This window comes from Phaethon lepturus, unplaced genomic scaffold, assembly GCF_000687285.1.
Source record: "Phaethon lepturus isolate BGI_N335 unplaced genomic scaffold, ASM68728v1 scaffold18221, whole genome shotgun sequence".
In the NCBI taxonomy this organism is placed as follows: domain Eukaryota; kingdom Metazoa; phylum Chordata; class Aves; order Phaethontiformes; family Phaethontidae; genus Phaethon; species Phaethon lepturus.
In genome coordinates this window covers 4,067-23,684 of record NW_010517192.1, presented here as the reverse complement: position 1 = coordinate 23,684, position 19,618 = coordinate 4,067, and the positions used below count along the sequence as shown (strand labels likewise).

Sequence of the window (19,618 nt, the reverse complement as noted above, 5' to 3'; positions counted from 1 at the left end):
AGTGCTATTACTAGAGGAATATTTTTGGATAATCGTGCTACTTGGTTTTCTAGCCTGTTATTTCTAGCATGTTGTAAATATCAAAAACATGCATGCTTTGTGATAACTTCTGACTTTTCTACAAACTGTTCAGAATTTCACTGGGAGTAAATACGTAACTATTCTGGTTTATGCAGGTCAGATTAAGTTATGCCTACATGGTAACACAATGGGACTGTGTAAAGACCTGAACTAGCACATTCCAATGTAATGTCATATAGACATGCCTGTGATATGTTAAGTGCTTTAATAAATTTGAGACTTGATGATTCCCACTCTTGTGTTTAAGCCATTGTCTCTCTTGATATCTAGATCTAAAAATGTAATACAGTAGTTCTTTTACACATGCAGCTGGGGAAAGAGGAAAAGTTGTTGTGATGGCTCAAAAGATAATTGATTGTGTTTTCTTTCTTACAGAAAATGCCCGAAGCCTCAGAAGACCATAATCATTGGAAGGCCTGTTGACTTCCATTTTTGGGTAATCTGGAAGGACATCAATCTGGCATGGCGCAGGGCAGTCAACAGCTCGATGTGCAGGTACTCCATGATCTCCGACAACGTTTCCCTGAGATACCTGAAGGGGTGGTATCTCAGTGCATGCTTCAGGTATGGTAGAGTTTTTAAGAGTCTGTGTATCTTATTTTTGTAGTATGAAAATTCTCTTTAGTAGTACACATGGAGCATAGATTGTCATTCTTCTGGTTTTATTTTGAAAGGGTGGAAGACTCTGTTACTTGCGTTTTTTTCCTGTCTTTTATGTACAAAGATTTTATTATTCTTCACTTATATTTGTGGGGTTTTTTCGCTGACTGTTCTTCTTTGTCTATGTGACCTGTGACTGTATGCATACAAGGAATAAGGAAGTGGCTAATGGGATCGTTATTGATGGCTACATAAATAACATACATATACAGAGTTTTTAGCAAACAGTGACTCATTCTTCCAAGGAACTGGCTTTAGCTAGGAATATAAACGTTTTCTGTTTTCATGGCATCTTTTTGCCACAGCTGTCCAGATGTTTTATTTTTACTTTTCTGTTTCCAAGTCAGGTGGCAGGTTTTTTTTTTTTTCTTCCCACTTCTTCCTTCAGCCTTCATCTAAAGTCACAAATTGGAAGTGATAATAAGCGACCACACGTAATAATTTTTCAAAGTCGTGGGAATACCTTCCGTTAATGGGAAGATTCAGGAGTGGAATAGAAACATCTGTCAATAGAAACAACAGTAAGATCTGTTTAGCCTTGTGTGGCCACGGCTAAGGTGGAACCTAATGTGATAAACTGCTGCATATGAAAGTAGTGAAGCTGCATTTGCATGCTACATGTCCCTGGCAGAAGAGTAAGTTTACTTAAAACTGTGGCTGTAAGTTTTGCATTGTGTGTCTTCTAAACCATACAAACACAAATGAATTACCAGAGTTATAGACCTTATCAATGTCTATAAATATCTGAAGTCTGGCTGTCAGGAGGATGAAGCCAGTCTCTTTGCAGTAGTGCCCAGTGACAGGATGAGGGGCAATGGGCACAAACTGCAGCACAGGAAGTTCCACCTCAACATGAGACAAAACTTCTTTACTGGGAGGGTGACGGAGTACTGGAACAGAGAGGTTGTGGAGCCTCCTTCTCTGGAGGCCTTCAAAATCCAACTGGATGCATTCCTGTGCAACCTGCCCTCAGTGATCCTGCCTTGGCAGGGGGGTTGGACCAGATGATCTTCAGAGGTCCCTTCCAACCCCTACCATTCTGTGATTCTGTGTAATTGCTTTCCGACAAATGTGAAGTGGGGGAAGCACTGCAATATAAAGCCTTACTTACCCTGACAGTCATCTCTTCAGTACTGTTAAGTACACGATCCTTTTGATGAACTATGTTTAAGTTTATAGACATCTTTAAACTGATAAAGAACCCCTAATGCTGCAGAAGCATACGGTGTTCAGTATCTATGATACAGTGTCCTGGATAGCTAGTTAACATTACATTGCAAATATCTGTCACTTTTTAGAGTGTAGGATTTGTTTCCAAACCCATTTTATACTTGTTTTAAGATACATGAGTTGGTTTCCATTAACCTGTTGCAATAGATATATTATTAACCTAGATATATATTAACCTGTTCTCTAGATATAAACCACTGAGTTTTGGACCTATTGAAAATTGAAGGTCCCTTGAAATGACAAATATATTCCATACCCTGAGAAAATCAGATTAGGAGTTGTCCTATCTATGTTCTTTTTACCTCCACCCTGTTGAAGTGACCTAAGGAAGCTGAGGACTCTCTTTATGAAGTCCTGCTTAGGTGGCAAGTGGCTAATGGTAGTGGTTAACTTTTATGAGACTGCTGTCTTGGCACTGTGGTGCTGGTTATTATTATAAGGTCTGGTTCCCACACGTTTTGGTTTTAAATTTTTCAGTGATATGTCTGGATATTCCCATTGACAATTGGGGTCTAGAAGGGGAGTTTGGCATGAAGGGGAAGTAGTCAGGGAGAAGTATCCATAGAGTGAGAGCAATACATAATTAAATGTTGGACTCTTCTGTCTTTTGTCATGTTCAGTAGTAAGTCTTAATCTGAGAAGATGCTGAATATGTGTGTTCCCTGATAGTGAATTCATATGAAATGTTGGGAAAGTCCTCTTCACTTTATTATTAAGATTGGCTAGGTACCAGTCCTTTAGAAAAAGAAATGTAACTGTGACTTTTCAACCAACTGAATAGGCTGTTGAAAATTGTATTGCAAGGCCATGTGAGTATTAGTATGTATACAAACTTTATAAAGTGATAATGTTTAAAACAGAAGTGAAAACATTATTAATGTATATTCCTTAGAATGGTAATTTTAGCATGCTAAGGATGGAGCGGTGTAGGCATGTATGTATAAATACGTACACACTTGTTCTGGTAGGAGGTGCTGTATGTCACAGAAGGTACTGGTCTTGGATCACACGTAACAAATTTAGGGTGCTGAGGGCCAGATGTAGTTGAACTTGACTTAAAGTCTTTTTTTTTTTCTTTCACTACTGTTTAAATTAAAAACTGAACCTCAGCTGATACAGGCTGTTGTATAAGAAACTGGGGAGGAAAAAAATATCTCCAGTCTGGAATGCTTTCTAGTGATTTTAGTCTTTTGGAAAAGTTATCATTCCTGTTGTTCTTTTAACAAGACTAGATGAAGCTCAAACGAGTGGAGAGGGGAAGAAGGGAAAGGGAATTCCCCATTATACTTTTGATTTGATTCATAATTTATTGTCTGTATAGTTTTAGCTACTGGCACCACAAAACAAATCAAATATTTACAGAAGTTATTTGGTTTCCTCACTGATGTATGAATAAACCTTTTTTTAGCCTTGAGCCTGAAATTTAAAGGCCATTGAAATTATGTCAGAATTGTAAGGTGCTTTGTGGAATTACCAGTACTATTTCAAGCAATACTTATTCTGACTTAATTTTTAACGCACTAAAGTCTGTTTAAAAGGTTGGGCTTTACCTGACAGTTTAAAAGATAAATACTCAGGTAAACAGTAAAATAAAGGTGAAAACAGAGAGGTTGTGGAGTCTCCTTCTCTGGACACCTTCAAAACCCAACGGCATGTGTTCCTGTGCAACCTGCCCTAGGTGATCCTGCCTTGGAAGGAGGGTTGGACCAGATGATCTTCAGAGGTCCCTTCCAACCCCTACCATTCTGTGATTCTGTGAAACTTTAAAGTGTCATCTACATTTTTGTTTCACCTTTCCAGAGTTTGCAATTTTGATCTAGTTTGGTTTGATTCGTGTTGTTATTAAAATAGTTAATTGTACATACCTGTTCCCTGCAGAAGATGACAAGAGTTCTAACCATTGTTTTCCCCAAAACTGGGATTTGATTTTTAATACGTTATACTGTAGCTGGTGTTACCACAGCATTTTGCTAGATTCAGTGTGAGCTATGACTACTTGCATACTGTGACGTAGTAGGTATTACCTTTATTTCAAAATTCGTATCTGTGAGTTGTTATTCCTAGTTGTGTTCAAGCTAGGCTTGATTGCATCTTCAGTTGAATGCTGGTTGAATGCTGAGCAGTGGCTTTTTCTTGTGGTTTTTGACAATAAGATGTGTCCATTCTTCCTCCTAGAACAACAACAACCTAGATGCCTGTTGTCGAGCCCTCTCACAGGAGAGCAACAAATACTTATATATGGAGTACCATAGCCCTGATGACACCAGAATGAATAGAAATAGCCTGTTGCACATTAATCTGGGTATTCATCCTCATACCAGCTATCATGCAGGGGATGGAACTCAACTTAATGGTGGTCGTACACTGGTACACAGTTCAAGTGATGGACATATTGATCCACAACGCACAGCAGGTAAACAGCTGATATGCTTAGTTCAAGAACCACATTCTGCTCCTGCTGTTGTGGCAGCTTCTCCTAGTTACAATCCATTTTTCATGAATGACCAGAATAGAAATGCAGCTACTCCTCCTCCACAGCCACCTCCACAGCCATCTTCCATACAACCAGGAATGAACACGTCTGCTATGCAAGGCCCTCCTCCCACGTATATGCACATACCTCGGTACAGTACAAATCCCATTACTGTTACAGTATCACAAAACCTCCCCTCGGGACAGAGTGTACCCAGAGCTCTACAAATTCTTCCACAGATTCCAAGCAATCTTTATGGGACTCCTGGCTCTATTTATATAAGACAAACATCTCAAAGTTCTTCAGGACGACAGACTCCTCAGAATACACAGTGGCATTCATCGCCACAGGGCCCAGTTCCACATTATACTCCCCGTCCTCTACCTGTGTATCCACATCAACAGAACTACCAACCTTCTCAGTATTCTCCTAAACAACCCCAGATCCCTCAGTCAGCTTTTCGGTCACCACCGGCATCCCAGTGTCCCTCTCCCTTTGGCTCTCCTCAACACCAGGTTCAACCTCCTCAGTTGGGTCATCAGAGTTCACATGTTTTCATGCCTCCTAGTCCTTCAACTGTCCCAACCCATCCATATCAACAAGCATCCCAGACTTTCCAAAAACAAGGCGGTCACTCTGTATCATATCTTCCTCCTTTTGCTGGACCTAGTTTACCCAAAGGTTCCATGAATAAAATAGAAATTACAGTTGAGCCACCACAAAGACCTGGGACTGCAATGAACAGAAGTCCTTCACCAATAAGTAATCAACCATCTCAACGAAACCAGCACCCACTGTATGCAGCCACTACTCCTCCTTCAAGCTCTCCATCAAGAGGTATGTCAGGTCAACCCAAACCTCCATTTAGTGTTAATCCAGTATATATTACCTACACTCAACCAACTGGACCTACAGGTGCACCAACACAGTCTCCTCGGGTAATGGTATCTCAGCCAAACCCAACCATTTTTAAAATCACAGTAGGTCGAGCACCGACTGAGAATCTTTTAAATTTAGTGGACCAAGAAGAGCGTTCTGCAGCACCAGAACCTATTCAGCCTATTTCTGTAATCCCAGGATCTGGAGGAGAAAAAGGAAGCCATAAATATCAGAGAAGTTCTAGTTCTGGATCAGATGACTATGCTTACACTCAAGGTAAATGTTTCACCCTGCAAATTGTATTATTGTGAAGTGCATTTTCATCTTGATTTTGCTACTTACTAAGTGAAAATTTTTGAACCTGTACAGAGAAGGATAGAAATTGCACTAAAAACCATCTAATGAGAGAGTTTGTTCTGATTTTTTAAAAATTTTGCCAAATTTCTGTCTAATACATAAAGAATTTCTGAGATTCTTAAAGTTGCTATGCTTTTGATGTTAGGCGAATTTCTTAACAGAAAACACTGCAACTAGCAAGAGTAAGTGGTTTGTTCATATACTGTGTGTCCAGTTTGTAAATTCTGTGTTTGAAGAACTGTGTCATAAATTTACATGTGGATTTTATTATTTTTTGTATTGTTCCATACTCGGATGCTTTATAAAACGTGAAGCACTAACTTCTTCAGGGAATTTGAATCCAATTTATTTGGTTTAAATTGAAGAGTTGTAAGTGAAAGAAGGGAGAAGTAGGATTGCTGCTAAAATTATTTTGGGTGTCAACACAAATCATATTTTTGTTGTGAAAGGTATTAAAATCATTATTTTGAAGAACTTAATCAAAAGTTTATGTCTTCCCCTTTCAAAGAGGAGGAAGAGATTGGCAGACAAATTTTAGGATGTGTGTTCTTCTGCACAGGAATAGAACATAATTAGTCTTAATGCCACGTATAAATGAAGAATTAAGTAAAGAATTAAGTTTTTAGTTAAAAAAAAAAAGGTGAAATTGAACCTCTAGCTGAAAAGTGTTTTTCTCAATCTGCTTTATAGATATGAAACCACTTAAAATTGAGCAAATGAATCAGTCTGCAAGCATTCAAACCAATCGTTTGGATAATGACAGAATAATAATCAGCAGCAATTATTTAAAGAATGAGCTTTGTTTCTAGATTTGTGTTTGGAAAGGGGAGTCTATTCCTCCATTGCTCCTTCTAGCCATCCTTTCATTTGAGAGCTGTAATAATGGTTATCATGCTGCCCTGTAGTTCCTGATTTCTCAATTCGTGTCTTTTGAGCTATTCTAACTCATCAACAAAGGTCTGTTCTGTACCTGGTAGACTCAGTTAGAAATGTTATTTAGAGACAATGAACACTAGTAGGTCTGTAACTCCTAGGCTATATGCTCTGAGAAAGACATATTCTGAAATGTAGAAATCTGGTTTTCCCTTTGTATTTTTGACTAGATTTGTGTATTTGGAAAACAAAACCAATAAAACGAACATAATAATAAACCAAAAAAGTTAATATATGCTTTTTGGGGCATCTGCTTTTGTGGCAATACCTACCACAGCTGGGACTTTATTACAGCCTTTAGTACTGCTGCACTCTGAACTCTTGATAGAAATAAATTGTAGAAGAATAAACATTATATTCTTTACTACCACAAAGGAGTCCTAAAGAAGAGTATACTTAACAGCTTAATATAGGGAAGAAGTTTATTTAACTTTCTTTTGAATATGAACTGTGGTGAAAAGCGTTAACAAAAATCCATTCTAGTGTCTATACTTCCACTGTTTCTTTGTAGCGTGAGTCATGTTTGATGAGTTGTACTAGAGTATAAAGAGAAGCTATGTAATGTAGTCATATCAGATGTTGAATTGGGAGGAATCCACAAAGACAAGGTTTGATAGTGGAAAATCATACAGCCTGGTGTCTGTACTTTTTTAAAATTTTGTGATCTCTTAAATTCTACTTGGATGACTGACGCTACTTCAAAAAGTAGAGAACAGTTTTTTTTCAGTAATACTGGTGCCTGTATTATAAAAACATCTGATGTTATTCATGGATAGGATTTTCAGTGTTTATTCTTTGGCCATGAATTGGTGGATCCATACAAAATCCAAAGTACAGTGCTACTTTTTTTGCACAGAATACTAATATCTGATAAAAACCACTGTCATTTTTATGCTCCTGACTGGGTTGGGGTTTTTTATCCTCCCCCAGTAAGCTGTGTCATATTGTTGCTTATTTTTCTAACTTTTTTTAGCTAGTATGCAAATATTCTTGAGAGATTATTTGGTTTTCCTTTGCCTATGTTGGATAGTGGTGAAGAAGAGGGCAGGTGCTGGCTGGTGCATTGTATGAAACAGCATTTTGCAGATTCAGTAATGTCTTCCAGCCAACTGTTCAAATGTATGAACATTGTTATATGAGCAGTGGGCTTGTCTGAACACCCACACCAAATTTCTCTTATTTTCCTCTGTCCTAGTAGACTTGAATCAGGTTAAAAACACCCAGATCAGAAAGTGCTAAGTATCACACGAATTAACTTGGCCAGTTTTGCATCATAGTGAAATACTGAGACAGACTCTTCCTGCAGAAACTGAATATTAATTTCTGGCTGGTCAGAATTTATTTGGTTGCTCTGGGAGCCCAACATCAGCTTGTGACTGAGAGTCATAAGTTTCAGTACCATGACAAAAATAAGAGAGCATGATTAACAGCAGAGAGAGGTTAGAGAACAGCAGATCAGCTCTACTGCAGAATTAAAGACTCTGAAGCACCTGAGCTGCCCCCACTTGTTATTTTCTGGATTCTCTAGTCTATTTTATTGAAGTTCTATAGTTTTGCCATAGAGCACTGGGGAATTTATAGTACTGAGCTTATTGAAAAGCTAAGATTATACCATAATCTGCACCAACAGTGAAAAAAACAATTCATGACTGACATTTGGCTAATGTCTTAAGGCTAGTGTGTCAGCTGCTATTGAGCAGCAGATATGAAGTGTGTGTTACCTTCTGATCTTACCTCTGGTATTTTATTTTTTTTTTTTGTCAGTACAGTATTAATAAAACTAGGTTGCTGTTTCATCCTGAGAAGCTGTCTCCTTGTACAGGTGCCTTTGTATTTTTGAGACGAGAAAGACCAAATGCAAAAAAAGAAGCTTTGACCAAAATGGTAATATCAACTTCAAGTTACTGTTTAAAATGTGTTTTTATTCTGGAAGAACTTTGTTCTAAATTGTAGTTCATTTGGCATGAAAGCATCTTCACACTGATATTTGGCTGCATGTTTATGATCACTTTTTTTTTCCAGAAAGGTCACTCATGACTCTTACGCATAAGTTAAGAATTCAGTTTTCCAGGTTTTTTGTATTAGTAACTATTTATTCTGTGTAAACCATTAGCCTTGCTGTTACATCAACGAGCAAGGATGGAGAGATTAGCAAAGGAACTGAAGCTTGAGAAGGAAGAGCTCGAACGCCTGAAAGCTGAAGTCAATGGCATGGAGCATGATCTAATGCAGAGGCGGCTTCGAAGAGTTAGCTGTACAACTGCAATTCCAACAGTAAGCAATTTGTTAGTATTTTAATTCAAGATACAAATTTATTTTTTATGTTTTCATGAACTAAAGTATTGTACAAAAAATATTTTGGGGTATAAAATCTTCAATCTTTGGAGCTGATTTTTCTAAGTTCTTGGCTCGTTGTAAGCCAGTTCTTATAACTTAAGAAACAAGTATGTGTCCAGCTTTCTTAGTGTTCACAACAGAATTTCTGAGTCTTGTATACATGCGCTTTTGTGGACCACAAAACTGAATAGATAGTTACTTTCCTAACAACCTATAAATGTGTATGTCCAAGTCTATTTAAAGAGCCTGAGCCATATACAGCTTGGTGTTCATGCCGCAAAGTTTCACTTTTTTTTTTAAAGGGATTTTGTTATATTGAGGTGTGTTGTTGTTTGAGTAGTTGCATCTCCTAGACAATCTGTTTCCCATTTGGCATGTGCAGTATGTGCCAAGTAACTTTCCAGTGGTGGTATTGGCTCAAATAGTTGGCACCCTTCTCTCCTGTTTTTGATTCTTCCTATCTGTGTGACTTCCACCTGCAAGTGACACTAGCCCAAACATCTGTATGGCTCTGATAAGGGAATTCATCTGACTGAAAAATAACTTCCACTTTGTGCAGTGGTTAGCCAATCAGTTCAGACTTACTCACTGTGTTGACATAATGCACACAGATGCAGGCTGGAAGGCATAGTAGGGGCTGTTAGCTGAACTAGTATGGCTGCTGTATGTCTCACCTGTCTCAGGGTGGCATTTGGCAGATGTGTTCCTGGGAGGAACACAAGAGGCACTGGCTGAGTATGCAGGGATGAGGTTAGGAAAGCCAAGGCCCAACTGGAGTTGATTCTGGCGCGGGATGTCAAAGACAAAAAGAAGGGCTTCTGTTGTTACATAGGTGACAAAAGGAAGGCTAGCGAAAATGTGGGCCCATTGGTCAATGACACCTGGTTACATAGGACATGGAAAAGGCTGAGATACTGAATGCTGCCTTTGCCTCAGTCTTTACAGGCCTTCAGGAATCCCAGGTCCCAGAGATTCTGGGAAAAGTCTGGAGCAAGGAAGGTATACCCTTGGTGGAAGAGGATCAGGTCAGGGAATGCTTAAGCAAAGCAGACATACATGAGTTCATGGTCCTGGATGGGATGCACCCATGAGCGCTGAGGGAGCTGGCCAATGTCATTGCGAGGCCACTCTTGAGTCTTTGGTTGATTATGGTGTTTGGGAGAAGTGCCCAAAGACGAGAGGAGAGCAAATGTCACTCTTGTCTTCAAAAAGGAGGACCTAGTAGTTCCTACAAGCTGGTCAACATCACCTTGATCCCTGGGAACACAACAGTTCAGCTAATTCTGGAGACTATTTCTGGGCATATGAAGGACAAGGTGATCAGTAGTAGTCAGCATGGATTCACCAAGGGGAAGTCAAGCTTGATCAATTTGATATACTTCTGCGATGAAGAGACTGGCCTGGTAAATGAGGGGAGAGCAGTAGTTATTGTCTGCCTAGACTTCAGTAAGGCTTTCAGCACTGTCTCCTGAAGCTGATGAAGAATGGGCTGGATGAGCAGACAGTGAGGTGGATTGAAAACTGACTGAACAGCCAGGCCAAGAGCGTTGGCCAGTGGCACAAAGTGTGGTTGGAGGCCAATACAACTAGCAGTGTATTGCAGGAGTCAATACTGGGTCTGATCCCGTTTAACATCTTCCTTAATGATTTGGGTGATGGGGCAGAGTATACCCTCAGCAAGTTTGCTAATGACACAAAACTGGGAGAGTTGTGCTGCCATTCAGAGGGACCTCAACAACCTGGACAAATGAGCTGGCAGGAACCTTTTACCATTCAGCAAGGGGAAGTACTAAGTCCTGTGCTTGCAGAGGAACAACCCCATGCACCAGTATAAGCTGAGGGCTGTAGTCAGCTAGTGCTGGAAGGCAATTTTGCAGAAAAGGTCATGGTGTAGACCAAGCTGAATATGAGCCAGCAATGTGGCAAAGAAGGCTAATGATATCTTGGGCTGTATTAGAAGTGTTGCTAGCAAGTGGAGAGAAAATAATATATAGAAAGAAAACAAAATAATAATAAAAATCCCCTTTATTCAGCACTGGTGAGGCCACACTTGGAGTATGATGTTCAGGAGTGGGCTCCCCAGTAGGAGAGAGAGACATGGTCATACTCAAGAGTCCAGTGAAGGGCCACAAAGATGATTAAGGGACTGGAGCATCTCTCCTGTGAGGATAGGCTGGGAGAGCTGGGACTCTTCAGCCTGGAGAAGAGAAGACTCAGGGGGCATTTTATCAATGTACAAAGACCTGAAGGGAGGGTGCAGAGAGGACAGAGCCAGGCTCTTTCCACAGGTGCCTAGTCACAGGACCAGAGGCAGAGGGCACAAACTGAAACACAGGAGGATCCCTCTGAACATCAGGAACCACTTTTTTTACTGTGTGGTTGACTGAGCACTGGTACAGGTTGCCCAGAGCGGTTGTAGAGTCTTCATCCTTAGAGATACTCAAAAGCCATTTGCTGTCTGGGCAGAAGAGTTGGACCAGATGACCTCCAGATGTCCCTTCCAACCTCAAACATTCTGTGACTTTGTGATGCTGGAATATATCCTAGGATAGGATAGTTATTCCTGCGTACATGTTAGGATCAATGCTGCTACCATTAAGAACATTTTGTATTCCACTGACTTGGAGCTTCTTAATGATATGCAAATATATGGACTTCACTGATTATTTTGTTAAGAATAATTACTGTCTTGCAGAATTGAATGATTTAAATATACTGGGCTAGAAGTTTTGGCATATTGGAGCTCCTTGGGGTGATGCAAATAAATAAACTTCTGACCTTATTCAGTTATAATCAAATATGATTAATGTGAACTGCAGCTTGTATTCTGTTTCCTGATCATTTTGATGTAAACTCATGTAGCAAGTCATCAATTTATACAAAATGTTATGAAGTATATGGTTTTATAAACTTGAGCTCAGCTATAACTAATTACTAATGAGTTTTAATATTAAGTAACTTGTTCATTTTTGTCAGTTTGGTTTGTTTTCCTCCTCAAATGCCAATAGGAGAATGTTATTTGAGGGAACAAATTGGGGGGGGGCGCAGAACAGACAGTGGAATCTTGGCTGTTTTTTTCAGGGCCTTATCTGTACTCAGTTTCTAATAAAGCTGTTAACAAAGATATAGCAATGTTATTTCTATGTCAGATAAGATACTGACTTTCCCACAGTTACTATTTTGGGTTGTTTCTTTATAGCCTGAGGAAATGACCAGATTGAGAAGCCTCAACAGACAGCTCCAGATAAATGTTGACTGTACACTGAAAGAAGTTGATCTCCTTCAATCTAGAGGTATAGAATTGATAGGGTTTTTTTAAAGCATAATTTAAGTATGGGTGGGAGTGTTGATCTGGAAAGGCTCTATATGGGATAGAGACAGGATCTGGAGGGATCTGGACAGGCTGGATCAATGGACCAAGGCTGATTGTATGAGATTCAACAAGGCTAAGTGCCAGGTCCTGCACTTGGTCACAACAACCCCATGCAACGCTACGGGCTTGGGGAGGAGTGGCTGGAGAGCTGCCTGGTGGAAAAGGACCTGGGGGTGTTGCTCGACAGTGGGCTGAACATGAGCCGGCAGTGTGCCCAGGGGGCCAAGAAGGCCAACAGCATCCTGGCCTGTATCAGAACTAGCATGGTCAGCAGGAGTAGGGAAGTGATCGTGCCCCTGTACTCGGCACTGGTGAGGCCACACCTCAAATCCTGTGTTCAGTTTTGGGCCTCTCACTACAAGAAGGATGCTGAGGTGCTAGAGCGTGTCCAAAGAAGGGCAGCAAAGCTGGTGAGGGGTCTGGAGCACAAGTGTTATGAGGAGTGGCTGAGGGAGCTGGGATTGTTTATTCTGGAGAAGAGGAGGCTGAGGGGAGACCTTATGGGTCTGTACAGCTACCTGAAAGGGATTTGTAGCAAGGTGAGTGTTGATCTATTTTCCCAAGTAACAAGCAATGGGACAAGAGGAAGTGGCCTCAAGTTGCGCCAGGAGAGGTTTAGATTGGATATTAGGAAAAATTTCTTTACTGAAAGGGTTGTTAAGCATTGGAATAGGCTGCCCAGGGAAGCGGTTGAGTCATATCCCTGGACGTATTTGGAAGATGTGTAGAAGTGGTGCTTAGAGACATGGTTTAGCGGTGAACTTGGCAGTGCTAGGTTAATGGTTGGACTCGATGATCTTAAGGGTCTTTTCCGACCTAAAGTATTCTATGATTCTAATATCGTATGTGCTTATATATGGATACTTGGATTCTTTGAAGGTCAATTTTGATTATCAGTATCAATTTATCTCTAAAAGGTGTCTTTTTTAGTTGCAACCTGATAAACTGGACTTGCTAATATTTCTGTTGGCCAAGTTAAATTACATTACCAAGAAAGTGGTGACTTAAAAGTGACTTTGTCAAGACCAAATAAAAAAACCCGAGAACTCCTTAGGCAAGGTTCTTTACTTAAATTTTTAACTTTTTGCTGGCAAAAGCTCTGACCAAGTAATACAAAACAGAACTATAGATTGCAACCGTGAAGTTGGCAAACAGAAATCTACTTAGATATTTAAAAATCCTCTTTCTGTGACAGAAACTTGACATAAATACGGTCAAATAGATTAGATTATGCATAGTCCTCCTTTTTTACCAAGAATGTGTCCTAGCCAAAGATTTATGTTTTCACAAACTTGTAAAGCAATGTAGAACACTGAGCTGGAGTTCACACTTCAATATGGGATTAGTCTGCTAAAAATTACTACAATCCACACAAAACTGAAAACGTGGCAAAAGACTACTCAGGAAAAAGCTAATATATAATGTCATAATAAAAAGATGTATAAAATCTGAAGCCTCTAGATGTTCCTGTCACTGGCATAGGCGTGTGAATAACCTTGGAGTTACGGTTTCTTACTTTTCTTTTCTGACAGGGAACTTTGATCCAAAAGCCACGTGTAACTTCTATGATAACATAGAGCCTGGTCCTGTTGTGCCACCAAAGCCATATAAAAAGGGTAGGTCAACAAACAAGCATCAAGTTACCTAATCTGCATTGAGAAAGCGCCCCCCCCCCTTTTTTTTTTTTAAAACCTCTGTGATGGCAAGAAGCAATTCTGATTATTACTTCTTAGTAATTTAGTAATCTGATTATAACTTTTCTCTCTATATAAGCCAAACCAGAACATTTTTATATAAGTGTAATGTAATCCTGGCTACAACTTGTTTTCCTCAGGCAGGTTGTTGCAAGTGAATGTTCTGTTAATATGTTGTTTGTAAATGCTGTTATTCACTATTAGAAAGAAAGTTGAATGTATGCAAACTTTTACATGTTAACTGGAGCTTCCTAATTATGGGGTTTTTTTAAATACTTGTAAGGTAGAAGCTCTTTGTCAGGTTTGTGTAGCCGTCTTCTAATACATGTTGTTAGGAATTTATAGTTTATTTTATGTAAATTTAATTGATCACAGCAGCTTTTTAAAATTTGCATTTATATTTTTAATTATATTTTAACTTGGCTGGTCACACTTTACCTATTTTTTGTGCAGAGTATGAATTTCACAGTAGCCCTGAAGTTTTTAGCACAGCAAGAGCTTCAGACATTTTAAGGACCAAGACAGAACATGTTTCGTCACATCAGTCTAAAGAGATGACAGTGTCCCACTTGTAGAAGTTTATTACTGGTTTCTAAAATTTTCTGTGCTAATTGTATCTAGGATTCATATCCAGCTTAGGACACTTAAGTTTTATGTAAGCACAGGAGATATGTATTTAGTTTCACTTTTTGTCCAGTGGAATTTCAGTCAGTACATCCCAGAGTGACTCAACTCATCCTAAGTAGACGCCTAGTCACCATGTAGCTCAGTGCTCTGTGTACTCCATTATGTTTAGTATTGATTTTGGAGCAGAATCCTACCTTTTGTCTCAGGTATTTTTGGACCTTTTTTCCCTTGCTGAAATCTGTTAAAAGAGTGGTTTCAAATATTAGTGGAAGTTTTTGAACACTTCATATCTTTCTCCTGAAATAGCTAGTCTGGTATCCTGTGTTCTGATATAGAGAAAACAGTGGTCTTTTCTCTGAAAATATTATGTGTGATAACATTTATAATAGTGTGTCTCCTCTTACTGTAACTAGCATGTACTAAAATTGTTAGTAGAAAAGTCGTCACTCTTCTGAATCAGTAATAATATAGTCTGCTTGAAAATCCAAATTTTGTAAATAAGTTCTAGTTGCTGATAAGTACTTTACAAAGGTTTTTGCAGTTGAATTTTGATTTCCTATAAGGAAGTTTTTCCCCCCTTTTTTGAAGCAAGTATTTTACCCTTTGGTGTAATAAGATGTTTAGTATGTGGAAATTTAAAAGAAAGAGAAGGCACAGAACTACTGCTTGTGGTTCCAAAAAAACCTGAAAAACCAATGCTGGTTCCCTGCATAGGTGGTAGCATCCAGGAAAGACAGTAGCACCAGCTAAGCAGTGGCATGAAGGCAGCTGCCTGGATTCATGTTAAATTGCAGTGGTCATGTGGTTGATTTAAGGCACTGCTACTTCTTGATGTTTGAAGAGATACTCTTAATTACACTAGCCTATTTGATTTATTATTTCAAAGCAAAATAATGTACAAAATTTGCATGAAATAAGTGATTTTGTTTGGCAATTGGAAAGAGTATCTTGTAAGGAGTAGTACAACTTTTATGACTAGCTTCCAGGTTGTGTCTGTCAACTTATTAGAGATCAGTTTGAGGGCTGGTGTATTGTATTCTGAGCTTGGCTTTTAATGTGGAGTTGTCAAAATTTTTTTTTTTTTTTCTTAAATTCAATTTCCTTAATATTCAGCTGTTGAAGGTGTGGGCAGACAGACAGGTACAAGCAGACACGGGTCTGCTCTGTGCTGCCATCTGGCTAGTCAACATGAATGCAGTCTAGTGCCCACACTACTTGCTTGCTTAGAAGAAATTTGATGAGGCCAAGCACTGTTAATGTGACTATGCAAATTCTGTCCTGGAGAGGGCTTACATCTAAGGAAGGCGGTTACATTTATTTTCTTTTAAGTATGTCTGTGAAGACAAACCTATGTACTATTTGCACTAACTTTGTCGTCACCCATCTGCTAGATTTCTTGGCAGGTGACAGCAATGCGTGCACTTTGAATTACAAATTGCAGTCCTTTTTTACAACATAGTTCTCTTTTAATTAAGCTGATCTACAGATGTTTGTTTAGCAGATGTGCTAATGTTGTTTCAAATAGTAACATTTGGTAAAATGTTGTGTTTCCACATCCTAGGAGTATTTGTCACTTTTAGTAGGTAACCTGAGGTCTTGAAGTGGTGGTAGGAGACATCAGAAAACCAAGTCTTTCCATGGGTTAATACCTAATGTACACTTTGCATGCTGATTTTATGAATGAAGACAGACTTTTACATGCTGATTTACATACACACATCCCTGCTTGCAAAGCCATGAGGAAGAAAAACAATCATCTTGTTTTGAAACAGGCCATTTTATTTTTATATTGTATTTTTTTCAGCCTTTTCAGGATAAATGCTAGAAAAAGATGCAGAATATATATCATCTGATAGACTGTTCAAAGGAACTAAGTTAGAAGTAGTCTTTCACTTCAGGCAAAATAGGGTTATTGGAATTTAGAATTTGGTAATAGACTGCTGTACATAAACCTATGAAGTCATTCCTTAACAGCATGGTGTTGCAGTGCCAGTAACAAACTTTTTAGTACGTTTTAAGCTATTAAACCTTTAGCAGTATCAGTGACCTAACAGTGGTGACTGCTCTTTTTGTTTTTAATGTAATACAGTTAAGTGACTCTTTACAGAAATTAAAAACTTTAAATATTCAGATTTCATAAACTGAATTAGAAGTGCCTTAGCAAAAGACCTTTAATGTTAACTAAGTGGAAAGGTTTCCACGTTCATTTTAAGATGAAATGTTTAATGAGGGGACAAACCATCAGCATCATCTTGCCTATCAACCTTCTTTTCTGAAATAAGAAAAAATGTTTTTCTTTTGTCTTTCTTTAGAGCATCAAAACAGCTCCAAACAGACTCCACGGACTCAGCCAAGAGATGAAGACTTTGAAGGGGCTCCATGGAATTGTGATAGCTGCACCTTTCTAAATCACCCAGCACTAAATCGCTGTGAGCAGTGTGAAATGCCACGATACACCTGAAAATCAGGAAGGGGTTGCATTGGGTTGAAAATATGCTCTCAAGCTGACAGCTGTAGGAGAAGGAAACATGGGGAACCTTTCAGTCCATCTGCCCGGCCTTTGCCAGTCAACAATCTTCATATTGCAACGGGTGGGGGTAATGTGTTAAGATGTTTCTGCTTGTGCTACACTAAAAATAAATTAAGGGTGAAATTCCTTCTTATCCCATTGCAGTGAGCAAAGCAGAAAATGAAACCTGAAAAGGTAAAAGGATTACTGTTGGGAAGAATGTATACAGGAAAGCAAATAACTACTGGTGTTTAGTCCTATGGTTATAGTTACTGCTTAGTGGCTCTGAAAAAAAAAAAAAAATACTGTTTTTAAAAAAAAATTCATAGGACTCTTAGTAATGGTGTGAGATGTTACACTTAACCAGAAAAACTGAAGAGCCGGAGCTGACTTAACCTGGCCACAGCTAGCTGGAAAACAAAGGCTCCCTGTGCTTCTAGATTGTAAGCTACTGAAAAAGATGACAGGTAAATGCAATCATAAATTTTGTAATGTATAAAAAAACAAGGAGAAGGGTATTTGTAATTGCTGCTTTTTTTTCAGGGTAACTTATGTCTACAAAAAATTGCTGTTTGAAATAGTAACCTAAGGTGACTAAATGAGATACCGTATGAGTGTTACAGAGAGTTCAATCAGAGGTAATTTTTTACAATCCCTTTTGCTTGTACAGTGCTCACCTGGCTGTGTCAACACTGGTAATAAACTAAGAATGAATTCTGCCATGTTATGGATGAAAATACTGCTGCATGCTTTCATTAGACCGTCGTGTTTCAAAGCTAAAAGTATGCTTTTATATACAGCAATCTTCTAAGCCTGTGCTGTGTAGTAGCACAGTGACATATACCAAACACAGACTACTCCAAATTTGTTTTGGAAGACTTGAGCTCAGCCATGGTTGCGTATGAGAAGAGTTTGTACCTAGTTCCTTAGGCCTTTTCAGCTTCCAATTTGTGAAGAATTCATGATGTTTACAGCACAGAAGGTACTTTGTGCCCCAGTTCAAAGTCAGCTGAAAAATAATCAATTAGCTCTTCAGTAAAGGTTTATTTGCACATCGTTAATAAACCAGCCTGTATAAAATAGCAGATGCCAGATCCTGAAGAATTACACACTGCAATTCTTTTTACTTTGGTCAGGAAATATTTGCCGTAGATTGAAGAACACAAGACTTGCAACTGAAAATCATACTGGTACTTTTATGCATATGATATACTGTATTGTAAAGGTGATGTTCAATTTGTTTGAATGCTTCAGGTTGCTGTAATAAAGCACTCAATACTTGTGAAATCAAACCTGGGTTTGGGCAGCTGAATGATTATGTTACACAACTGTGCGACTGAATAGGATGTTCTTGTGTACTGGTCAGAAGCTGGTACAGTGCATTTGAGTTCTTATGGTATAACTTTGTCAAGATTCAGAGACGCAACCAAGCACGTCAGCTGAGTTATGGTAATTGCCTTTGCAACTGTGAGGCAATATGTGCTAAGTAAACCTTACCAGAAGAGATTTAAACTACTTCATTTTAACTTGTTCTTAGCTCATGGCAGCCACGTCCATATGGTCAATTACCACAATTCACTTGATGTGTGATAACATGTTAAGCTGTGGTAGAACAATCATGTGTCTGAATCCTTATTTAAAATAAAGCAGTGTTTGTAAGGGGTGGGTGGAGGAAAACTCGTCTTGACTGCATTGCTCAATCTGGTGTCTTGTCTCCCTGCAATTTATAAAGACAACAGTAAAAAACAAACTGGTCTTAGATGAGGAACCAATATTTTATCTGGCATTTTTCAATATGTTCTTGCACTAATTAAATCTTCAGCATAAGCTAAGAGATCTCCAGCAATCAGTGTGCACCACTGATGAGCAAAACAAAGTCAAAGGCATCGGAGCTAGTTTTCCTCCCCTCTCCTTCTCTCTCCTGTCCTTCCCTCTCCTCTCCTTCCTTCCCTCCTATATTACAATGTGGGGAGCTCATCACATGTGGAAAGGGGCAAAAAAATTACTGTCAAATGAAGTCAGAAAGCAAATAGTAATTTTGTTTCATGTAAGTGGACAGTCTGACAAAACTGAGATAATCAGAAAACAGATGAGCAGAAGTATTATACCTAAGATAAGCAAAACCATTTCTGTTATCAGCTTCATAATGTTTACTCAATTAGTCAATACTAGTAACTTCATGACTTTTCTACTGTGATGCCTTTGCCTTTGTATTATTTCAATTTTCGGTTAATTTGTACTTCTGTTCTAGAAGCATTTGTTTATGCTGGAATTACAAAACGATAGCAACTGAAATGACAGTCAGCAAATGAGAGTAGGTGTGTCATGCAGCAATGTAGCTGTGCCATTTTCAGACAGCCTGCTTTTGAAGTGGGGGGGAAATGCTTGCAGTCCAATAATTCCCTGAACTGAATAACCACAAATGGAGACTTGATAGTCCGAGTCGTAGCTTCACCAGAGGAAGA

At 38.9% G+C, this 19,618-nt stretch overlaps 1 protein-coding gene across 1 annotated transcript; it reads left to right on the top strand.

Moving 5' to 3' along the window:
• The first annotated feature begins 543 nt into the window (after positions 1–543).
• Positions 544–17,657, top strand: TAB3 (TGF-beta activated kinase 1/MAP3K7 binding protein 3). The gene is made up of 6 exons (XM_010296320.1): positions 544–645; positions 4,147–5,599; positions 8,727–8,887; positions 12,150–12,243; positions 13,856–13,939; positions 16,957–17,657. The coding sequence occupies exons 1-6, from the start codon at positions 544–546 to the stop codon at positions 17,103–17,105; spliced, it is 2,043 nt and encodes a 680-aa protein (XP_010294622.1). The 3' UTR covers positions 17,106–17,657.
• Positions 17,658–19,618: the final 1,961 nt, after the last annotated feature.

Coding starts and splice junctions, on each gene's coding strand:
- TAB3 (XM_010296320.1), top strand. CDS start 544: ATGGCGCAGGGCAGTCAACAGCTCGATGTGCAGGTACTCCATGATCTC. Junction 12,244..13,855: donor TGATCTCCTTCAATCTAGAG/GTATAGAATTGA, acceptor CTTTTCTGACAG/GGAACTTTGATCCAAAAGCC. Junction 13,940..16,956: donor ACCAAAGCCATATAAAAAGG/GTAGGTCAACAA, acceptor GTCTTTCTTTAG/AGCATCAAAACAGCTCCAAA.